The sequence below is a fragment of the Lipotes vexillifer genome, unplaced genomic scaffold (genome assembly GCF_000442215.2).
Source record: "Lipotes vexillifer unplaced genomic scaffold, Lipotes_vexillifer_v1.1 scaffold1586, whole genome shotgun sequence".
NCBI lineage: Eukaryota > Metazoa > Chordata > Mammalia > Artiodactyla > Lipotidae > Lipotes > Lipotes vexillifer.
Window position 1 is genome coordinate 252,111 of NW_006792103.1, and position 11,254 is coordinate 263,364.

The window sequence follows — 11,254 nt, forward strand, 5'->3', positions numbered from 1 at the left end:
CCCTACCACAATAAAACACTCTTCATTGCAATTATTAATTTTTTTGTTCAATTATCACGGCTTCTCAGTAGCAAGATGCTCTGTGAGGGCAGAGCCTACTACTTCCTCATTGCAATATGCCTACTCCTATCGTAGTGCTTGGTACGTTGCAGGCTCTCAATATATATGTGTTCAATTAATATAGCCTGAATATCTTCTGTTTCCTTTCCAGATCCAGGGTCCACCTCTCTCAACCATGTTCTGCTCCAGAAGCCTGATCTTGCCTTCTAGCTTCTAGCTGAGTTGGGTTAGTGGGGAGCCCTGGCAGATCAAAGGGATGGAAGAGAGCAGATGCAGATATTTATTCTTGCAGGGGTTGCCTTGGGCAGGCTGCATTCCTCTACTGAAGGTCACAGCTCCTATCAAGGTGGCCCTCTCTCAACGACTCTTTCTCCCTGTCCTTTGGCCCTTCAGGTGACAGCAGCCCAAACTGTTTTCTAGCCCAATACTACATTATTCCTTACGGTTTTCCTATGATCTGCTTACATCTTTGTAAACAATCCTTTTAGGCACCCCCATGGCCCACAGCTATATTATTTTGAATGTGCCTTCTATTTCCTACAGGGAAATGGCATGGAAGAGAATGCCAAATTTATAATCTTAATTATGTTTTTTATAAAATTGGTATGTCATAAAATAAGGTTTCCAGAAGACTCAAAAAAAAAAAAAAGATTTCAACAATGACATGATGGTTTTGCCTCTCACAGATATCCCATCATTTGTACAAACAGCCCTCTAGTTGACATGTGAATTGTTTTTTTCTCTTTGCTATTATTAAAAGGTCTCTGAAGAAAATTCTGTTCAATAATTTTTTTTCTTATATCCTTAGAATGGGAATTAGAAGCGGTCAAAGAGTACAAATTTGTTCAAATACACATAGAAACTGCCCCCCAGAAAGTTTATACAAATTACAGTCCACTAGTCATACTCAGGCATGCCCAGTTCACTGTCCCCTTGCCACTACTTTACTGTGCATACTGCAGCCTGGCAAAGAACCACTGACTGTTTACCAATGCCAGGCAAAGGGGGAAAAGTCAATCTCTTTCATCATTAATCTGACAATGTTACACCATGAAACGAGATTAAAGTACACTAGGCTTTGTTAGAAGAACTGGGTTTGATATCTAACTTCCCTAATTAGCTACTTGGTCTTTTCTTCCTGAGCTTTAGTGTCCTCTTTAAGTGGGGATAAATATTATCTACCTTGCAGGTTGTCGTGAGGTTTATAAAAGGTAAGTTTAAAAGCAAGTAGCAGTTACTGGTTCTCAAGAAATGTTTTGCTGTGTTCTTTATAATCTTTCTGATGCTTCCCTTGGATTTTATGGCTCTCATTCTCCTGTATAAATGTCTTCTAAGTAAATTTTCCTTTCAATAATAAGCTCACAACACAAGTTCTCTCTTGAGGTTAAAAAAAACCAAAAAAGCAAACAAATCACAAAACACCATCTTTGCTTTTCACAGATATGAACCAATGATTTCTTTGTTTTAAGAAGTCAACCCTAGAAGTGTAGAGTATGAACTATCTCAGTAATAGGCAACAACATTCTGTACCCTATACTTCCTTAATACTATAATCTTATCTACTTTATCATATAGCTAGGATCAAATCTTTAATTTTGAAAGAGGTCTGCTTGTTCACAGATAATTATTTATTTAAATAAATTAAGAAAATGATTTATTGACTATCACTGCCAGGCAAAGAAGGAATATAAACCTAAGTAGGACACAAACCCTGACCCTGAGGAAGATATAATCTGCAAGGCAAAATGGACAAGCAATCTCATTACAAAGTTATGAGCACCATGGTAAACCTATGAAGTGCTAAAGGAATACAGAGGAAACACGATCAACACTTGTGTATGGAGGAACTGGGGGGATGTAGGAGGGTGACAGGGAAAGTGGGAGAGCAGATACTGGGTAGAGCCCTGAAGATTGATTAGAAACTTGTCTTTGGGAAAAGGAGAGAAAGTTTACCTCTAGACAAGTGGAACAGCTGGTACAAATACATGAAGTATCACAGCACCTGGCACTGCTGGGGAGAATCCTGGGGGCATGGTTCAGCTGAAGTAAACAGCTGTTAGAGGGAAAGGTTGGTAGGAAATCAGCCGCTAAAGAAGGGTAAGGGCCTGTTAAAGGACTGAATTGTGTCCTTCCTCCAGTTCATATATTGAAGCCCAAACCTCCAATGTAACTGTATTTGGAGATAGGGCCTTTAAGGAGATAATTAAGATTAAATGGGGTCATAAGGGTGGGGCCCTAATTCAACAGGACTAGTGGGTCCTTATAAAGAGGAAGACACACTAGGAGGGCATATGCACAGAGAAAAGGTCATGTGAGGACACAGCCAGAAGGAAGTCATTTGTAAGCCAAGGAGAAAGGCCTCACCCAGAAAGAAACCAACCCTGCTGGTCCCTTGATCTTGAACTTCCAGCCCCCAGAACTATGAGAAAATCATTTACTGTTGTTTAAGCCACTCTGTGGTATTTTGTTATGGTAGCCCTAGCAGACTAAGATAGACTTAATTGCAAAGGTTCTTGAAAATCACAAAAGAGAGTCTGCCTATGATCTCAAAGTCCCATATTTCTCAAACTTGGGTTCAAGTGTGCCTAAGATAACCAAATATGTGTTTAGAAAGGAGACCCAGGCACCCTGGGGGGAATGAATTTGAAGGTGGAAAACCTGGAAGCAAGAAAACAAGAGGCCACTGCAAAGTTACTGATATGAAGAGGATCTGAATTAGGGCCTCTCTAATGTAGAATTAAAATTGCTATGTAAATAAAATACAGTAAATCCCCTACATACGAACAAGGTCCATTCTGAGAGTGCATTTGTAAGTCCAATTTGTTCATAAGTCCAACACAGTTAGCCAAGGTACCCAACTAACACAATCGGCTATACAGTACTGTACTGTAATAGGTTTATAATACTTTTCACACAAATGATACATAAAAAACGAACACAAAAAATAAAGAAAACATTTTTAATCTTACAGTACCTTGAAAAGTACAGTAGTACAGTACAATAGCTGGCCTACAGGGGCTGGCATCGAGTGAACAGGCAAGAAGAGTTACTGACTGGAGGAGGGAGAGGAGGTGGGAGATGGTAGAGCTGAAGGATCCTCAGCAATAGGAGACGGAGGGCAAGCTGCAATTTCATTCACGCCTGACGTTGATGGCACAGGTTCTGGTTCCTTGCTGGATACAATTCTATCTACCCTCTTGAAAAAATGATCCAGTGATGTCTGGGTAGTAGCTCTTTTTCCCTTGTCATAGATGACACGGTAGCACTGGATTGCATTCTGAATGCCTGCTGCAACCTTCGTGTACTGTTCTACATTGAGGTCCTGTGCCTCAAAAACGAACAGCACCTCCTCAAATAAAGAAAAGAAAATCCCCTTGCCATTTCCTGCATCGTGAATCTCTTTGGTTCTTCAGTTACTCTTTCTTCCTCTTGTCTCTTCATCCTTTCTCTGGGCCTCCAATTCCATCAGGTCTTTATTAGTAAGCTCCTCGTTTTACACAGCAAGGAGTTCAGTCGTCCTCTTGCAGATCTAGCTCCAGCTTTTCGCTGAGAGTCACTACATTGCTCTTTGGACTCCATCCACCTTCTCAAACCCATGAAAATCATCAACAAACTGCAGGCAAAGGTTCTTCCAAACCCCGTTCATGGTGACAGCCGTAACCTCATGCCAAGAAAAGTCAATGTTTTTTATGGCCTTGTAGATGTTATAGTCCTTCCAAAATTGTTGCAAGGTTGTTCCCAATTCATCACTCGCCTTTACTGCCTAACGAAAAGTGTGATGTAAAAAATATTTTTTGAAAGTCACTATAACTCCCTGGTCCATAGGTTGGATGAGCGATGTACTATTCGGTGGCAGATGCACTACTTTGACTTTGGGATGAAAGTTGTCCACGAATGGAGGGTGGCCCGGAGCACTGTCAAGTAGCAAAAGAATGTTGAATGGGAGGTCCTTCTCCAAGCAGTATTTCTCTACCTCTGGGATACAGTGGTGGAAAAACCAGTCCTGGAAAATGGCCTGTGTAACCCAGGCTTTGGGGTTATTCTTCCATACAAGAGAAGCCCTTGGCTATGTTTTTAAGGGTCTTGGGTTCTCTGAATGATAAACTAAGAGAGGCTTCAGCTTCACATCACCGGAAGCATTGCCACCAAACAGAGTCATCCTATCCTTTGGTGCCTTATAGCCTGGCATCAACTTTTCCTCCTTACTGATGTAATGTCAGTCTGGCATCCTCTTCCAGTACAGTCCTGTCTCGTCCACATTAAAAACCTGCTCAGGTAAACACATGCCTTCAATAATTTCTCAAAGCGTTTCCTGAAATTCCCAGGGAGCTACCGTATCTGCACTCGCTGCCTCACCACTTACTTTTACGTTGTGAAGGTTAGCTCTAGCCTTGACCCGATGAAACCAGCCATGGTTGGCATTAAAAGATGCGCCCTCTGATTCTCTGCTGTTTCTTCCTCAAGTTTTCATAAAGGCTTTTAATTTTCTCTTGAATCAGCATTAAGCTGAGCGGGACTCGATGCTGATGCTGATCCTGCATCGACACACTGAGAAGTTTTTCCATCTCCTCCATCATTTTTCCACACTTCTTTGATATTATTGTCAACATCATCGGCACAGCAGACTTCACAAGTTCCGTGATTTTGCCCTTGTTCTTTAGAATCATGCCAATGGTTGAACAATTCATGTTATAAGAACAAGCGACGTCTACCATCTTTTTGCCTCGCTCCACTCTCTCAATTATTCACTTCTGTTTCCATCGTATTACTTGGCACTTCTTAGCAGTACCAGCTACATCACCACTGCTTTTACACCTGCTTCTGGACATCATGGGCTTGAAATAAAGATACTATACTACTGTACTCTACACAGCACTGTAGAGTACACAAAAGCACAACCACTTGTACAGGATGCACGCACGTGACGATGTATGCCAGACACGTGAACTTACATGATTGGACATTGAACACACATTCGCATCTTTGAAAGTTCACGACTTGAAGGTTTGTATGTAGGGGACTTACTGTACAGTGAATACTTTTGGCCTAAATGGCCTAATAATTGTCTTAAAAATACTTGCCACTGAAGATTTAGTAGGTGCATCTAAATACCTCCTGCATAACTGTTACAATGGCCTACAACAGTACTAAAAGATGTCAACAGACACAATTGGAAGATAGAAAAGTTTGCTGTGCAGGAGGGAGCCAAGACAGGGGACAGTAATTTTTACTACCCTATTACAACCTGTTTCATTTGTTGGGTATTAGTTTTACCCCTCCTTTCCTCTGTTATGCTGAAGAGTTGGTAAAACCAATCCCCTCTACCTGTACTCTATGTCAGCATTTTGAAACCTGCAGATGGGTCAAGAAATTGATTGAGGAGATCATTAAAACAAAACAAAAAAAACCCCAAACCAAAACAACAAAAAACCCGCACCAACAACAGACTGGAATAGAAGACAATATAAATGACATCACAAGTAGTAAGGATAACTATTACCGTAAGAAACGTGTTTCAGTAATATGTGTACATGTGTGCTCGCACCAGATAGCAAAGATAAAATTTATTTCCTACTGAGCGTTGTGGCCAAAAATGTTTGAAAGAGACTGCTCTAGATTCTGCTTAGAACCCCTTAGAATTCTCACTCATTATCTTCCTGTCTCCATCTGCAATCTTTCTCATTTTTAGTTTTTTCCCATCAAAATATAAACACTAAAGTATCTCCTGAGTGTCTCCTCTCAGATCCCAGTGCCTCCATGTCAGTTAAGCTTCTGGAAGAGATAACTACAATCTCAGCATGGACTTTCTCACCTCCATTGCGTCTCAATCCACTGCAAGCTGGTTTGGGCCTCCACCTGCTACTGCAGGTTAAAGACCTCCAAGTGCACTTTGGGATTCCTATTTAACCCTTGAGCAGCACCTGACATCGTTTACCTCCTAAAACACACTTCTTTGGGCTAGTTTCACTCGCTCCTGATTTTCCTCTTACTTCTTTGGCCACTAAATTTCCTTTGCAGCCTCCTTCTCTTCTGCCCATCCTTTAAATGCTGATTTTTTAGGCAGTCTTTCCACTCAACAGGGTAGTCTCTCAATCTTTAAGTAGCTTCAATTTCTATCCCTACGCTATGGTTTCTACATCTCTAGTCCTGATCTCATTCCTAACATCCAGACCTGGCTTCCATTTTTACATGGCATAAAAGATGTGTCAATCCAGAAGCTTAACTTTCTGGAATAATTTTCATTTCAACCTTTAGCATTTTACCCTTTAGTTATGCCAAACTACCCACTTATGGTTTCAGTCTAACAGCATATGCTATGAAATCAGACTTCCTGGGTTTGAACCCCAATTCCAAGTGAGTCCACACTTACTGTGTGACCCTGAGTAAGTTACTAGATTACTCTGTGCCTGAGTTTTCTCATCCACAAAATGGGAAAAATAACAGAACCTAACTTAAAAAGTTACAGAGAATTAAGTGAGTTAATACATATAAAGTCTTAAAAGCATGCCTGGCACATAGCAAACATTCGGTAAGTATTACTTTATTTATGCTACTGGGTCTTGCAATACCACATACATACAAAACTTGACTGTATGCTATTCTTGTTACGGGCTCTATATTTTGGTTCCTTGATTAACCTACAGATTAGGATTTCAGGTTATTTTAGAAAATTACTATTTTTACACCTCACTCACATTCTTTGTTGGGGCTCCCTCTCATCAATCTTGATGACTTAAAGTGTCATCTTGAATACTTTAAGTCTTGAAGTTATAAGGGGCCTCAATAATCACCTCAAGTGACCTTTCCGCCCAACACAAGAATATTTTCTAACCTCTGTCATCCAACTGCTGAACCACTGCCAGTCATTGCCAGTTTCACTTCTGAGCACCAGCACTTTGCCAGGCCAAAATCTGCTTCCCTGTAATTTCCACCCAACCTCTGTCTGCCCTTCAGATCACCTTCAATAAGGCAGCTCCCATTCCCACATGGCAGTTCTCTAAATACCTTAAGTCCCTCTCACCCCCCAAGTTAAACTAGTTCCTCCAGTCATTTCTCGTATGAAATGATTCCTAATCCTTCGACTACTCTGGACACCTCTGAGTTCCAAGCTGTACCTGAACTCATTGAAATATTGCAGGTTTGGTTTAATGGTCAAGACTAATACCCCCATCACTAGGTATTATAATTTTATTATAAGGGCTTAATTTTATGAAAGCATAAAAACTCTAGTACTAATGCTGGTGGCCAGGCAACTATTTTGATTTTAGTTATTCATCTTCCTAAGTTTTCTTCTTTCTTTCTTTTTTTTTTTTTTTTTTTTTTTTTTTTTGATATGTGGGCCTCTCACTGTCGTGGCCTCCCCCGTTGCCGGATGCGCAAGCTCAGCGCCCATGGCCCACGGGCCCAGCCACTCCGCGGCATGTGGGATCCTCCCGGACCGGGGCACGAACCCGTATCCCCTGCATCGGCAGGCGGACTCCCAACCACTGCGCCACCAGGGAGGCCCAGTTTTCTTCTTTCTTATCACCATTTCACAGCCACACTATGGGCTTGTTATTACAAAGTTCTGCTCCAACTCCTAGATCTTTAATTTTGTCCCCCAATCCTATCTCAATCACTTCAGCCCTACTGGTCTCCTAATACTCTCTCCATTTCACCAAGACTACCAATATTCTCAGGTACCAAGAATTCCCTTTTCTCAGGCACAGTTTGCTTCACAGCACTGTCTTAAACTCATCAGGCCAACCACACTATTCCTCAATGATCACCTCAACCATCACCTCTTCTGCTCTTACATAAAATGCTGCAGAAGAGAAATACCAAGTCATATAGGTCTGCACCTGCAGCCAAGTCCAGAATTCCTGCCTTCATGTTCAAGCCACAGTATACCAGGAATTCCTAGAGGTACTGGGGTAAGTCGTTAAGTGCCAGAGCGTACTTGAGTTAGCCTGCCTGGATTCAAATTCAGATCTATCTTTACGAACTTGTGACTTGGGCAAGTTAGTCAGTTTCAATTATTCTCACCTGTATAACGGGGATAATAAATTCACAGGGTTGTTCAGAGTAGTAAATGATATAATGCAAGTAAGGTTCTTAGTTCATTGCTCTTGCTGCAAGTAAATGCTCAATGAATGTTCCCTGTTGTCATAATTATTATTTGTGTGTGCATGGTAAACTATGGAAATTATATGCCTCTGTGGGTTTTCTTCTAGGGAGAACACTCCATAATTTCCACTGATTTTCAATGGCTTCTTGCCTCCTCTCCAGCTGTCAAAAATTTTAGTCCTTCTCTGGGGAACCTCAAGATCTAACGGAGGGCTTCCCTGGTGGCACAGTGGTTGAGAATCTGCCTGCCAATGCAGGGGACACGGATTCGAGCCCTGGTCTGGGAAGATCCCACAACCCGCGGAGCAACTAGGCCTGTGAGCCACAACTACTGAGCCTGTGCTCCGCAACAAGAGAGGCCGCGACAGTGATGGGCCTGCGCACTGCGATGAAGAGTGGCCCCCGCTCGCCGCAACTAGAGAAAGCCCTCGCACAGAAACGAAGACCCAACACACCCAAAAATAACTAACTAACTAAATAAATAAATTTATAATGAAAAAAAGGATCTAATGGAACATTTACAGATACAGATATATATCTGTGGTCATCACCAATCTACACTTTTTTTTTTTTTTTTTTCCTGCGGGACCCGGGCCTCTCACTGTTGTGGCCTCTCCCGTTGCGGAGCACAGGCTCCGGACGCACAGACTCAACGGCCATGGCTCACGCCACCAGGGAAGCCCTACACTTTTCTTAACAGTCTATCTCTACTCACGTTTTCGTATTTGGATTTATTCCATTTTGCCCTTAATTTTATGTTGTCTACAATTACTTTTTATTTGACTAAGTCTCAAACCTACCATTAGAATGTAAATTTCCTGAGGGCAAGAACTTTAGGTGCTTCTGTATCCCATACAGCAGTCTACAAATGTTAAAAGACCAATATACACCAGGTGAACAGAATACTATTACCTAACTCTTTAAGATAATTAACTTCTGATCTAATTCTCATGGTAGAAATTAACTTGTAGTAATGAAATAGAGCAGGACCCTATGGTCCTTTCCCCCCACATCCTCCGCCTGCCTTTTGCCTGTAGAAAAACTTTGGTCAGAGAATAAGTTTAGGGCTTCCCTGGTGGTGCAGTGGTTGAGAGTCCGCCTGACGATGCAGGGGACACGGGTTCGTGCCCCAGTCTGGGAAGATCCCACATGCCGCGGAACAGCTGGGCCCGTGAGCCATGGCCGCTGAGCCTGCGCGTCCGGAGCCTGTGCTCCGCAACGGGAGAGGCCACAACAGTGAGAGGCCCGCGTACCGGAAAACAAACAAACAAACAAACAAAAAAGAATAAGTTTAATTAGAGAACTGAGAAAATATGGAAGCAAAGGAAAACGGTCAAACAGGACCAAATAATAACAATTTACTCATTCAGCAAAGTCAAGGACTTTTAGCTCCTCTTCAAGGGCTGTAGATAATATTCTGAGCCATATCCTTTGAGCTGTTTTGTAGATACTGAAATGCTCCTCAGGTGGAAGAAGTTAACTACATGATGACTAGATTAGCCATGACATAAGCTGCCACAGTTCCAAGAACTGGCCTCAAAGAAATGGGAACAAACCGACCCTGGAACTGAAGACTAACTGTACTTAAAACAATCAAGATTATGCTGCATGACCAATTTCAAGATGACTGTCAGAGTTGCCTGTGTTGTTTCTACATGTAGCCCCCTCCTTCTGCCTATACAAGGTCTTACCCACTGACTGTCCAGGAAGAGGGGGTGGGAATCAGCCTTTGGACACGAGCGGCCCTCCCTCCCCCAGATGCCTGCCTCTGAAATAAAGCAAACTTTCCCTTCCACCAACTTTGCCTCTTCATTGGCTTCTGAATGGCGAGCAGCCGGACCCCACTTTTAGTAATAGTAATAAGAGAACAGAAATGACAGAAAATACTTTCCAAATAAAGTTATCAAAGACCTTCTTTGAAGCTATCATTTCCAGAATTTAATGTTGAGTTTATCTGTTAAAGTACTTTGTTAATTGCAATATACTTAATTCACTTAACTCAATGAAATTAATTCAATAAAGCTAAATAAAGAACAATACTATTTGAATTCTAGCTACTTATTCCTTCACAGGACATTCCTTCACTGGACACTGTAAACACCAGAAACAAACTTTCAAGAGAATTCTATCCCAACCTCATTCCTAACCCTCTGCTAAGGATTACTCCCTACTCCAAGCACTTGCATTTCCCTCTCAGCCCTGAGGCCAAACACGTGACTATCCTTAGCTTTCAAAGTACAGGTTTCCCTGGCTATGCGAAAGTAAAGCATGAAAGCTTTAATAAGCCAAAACTGCATAAAGCGAAGAAGCAATTACCTTAACACACACCTTGCTAATGGATGCACAAAATAAATCCAGATAAAGCACAGATGCTCACAGACACAGTTCAAAGTTATGGCGGCTTGATGCTGTAAAGCGAACTTTCGAAAAGCGGGAGAAACCTGTACCTCCAAGGGTGAATGATTTACACCTGTGAGGGTTAAGCCCTAAAATGTGATAAACCCTTTCTTATTTTATAAATCAGGCTTTAAGTCCCACGTTCTATACCAATGAGAACTTTTCTCAGACTTTTATATCCATGCTCCTCATCCCTCAGTATTAGGGAAAGGGGACGACGTTTGCCAGACCACTTTACCAAACTCCCCTCCCTCAAATCTGGCCCCAGGCGAGCCCGGACAAAGAGCATCTTCTTCAACGCTCGCCTCACCTGCCGTATGGAAGAGGCAGGAGAGGCCAATGCCTCCGTCTGCGTCTTTTATCACTCAGTTCGGGGTGACAGCAAGGAGAAGCCCAGGGTCTGAGCGGTTTCTTACCGGCGAAGCGGATCTTCACGAGATCCAGCGGGTGCAGCGCGAGGTTGGAAAGGACCCCGCCGCTCACGCCCGCCACCAGATTCTCGTACCGGACGTGGCGGAATACTGTGCTCCACGCCGACGACCCGGACGCCGAGTGGCTCTGGCCCGTCATGGGCTCAGGGCCCGGTGGTGCCGTGGAAGTGGCACGAGATGCAGTGGCCGCCACCGTGGCGACGGTCGCCACGCTGGAGCAGAAACCGCAGGGCACGAGTCCACTTCCGGGACCCGCGCGT

At 42.8% G+C, this 11,254-nt stretch overlaps 1 protein-coding gene across 1 annotated transcript in view; it reads right to left on the reverse strand.

The window, feature by feature from the left end:
- The window catches only part of SLC25A32 (solute carrier family 25 member 32), a 49,847-nt gene extending 38,714 nt beyond the window's left edge, over positions 1 to 11,133 (reverse strand). Inside the window, exon 1 of the mRNA XM_007465313.1 lies at positions 10,980 to 11,133. Within this exon, the coding sequence (XP_007465375.1) occupies positions 10,980 to 11,133 (154 nt within the window). The remainder of the gene's footprint in view (positions 1 to 10,979) is intronic.
- Positions 11,134 to 11,254: the final 121 nt, after the last annotated feature.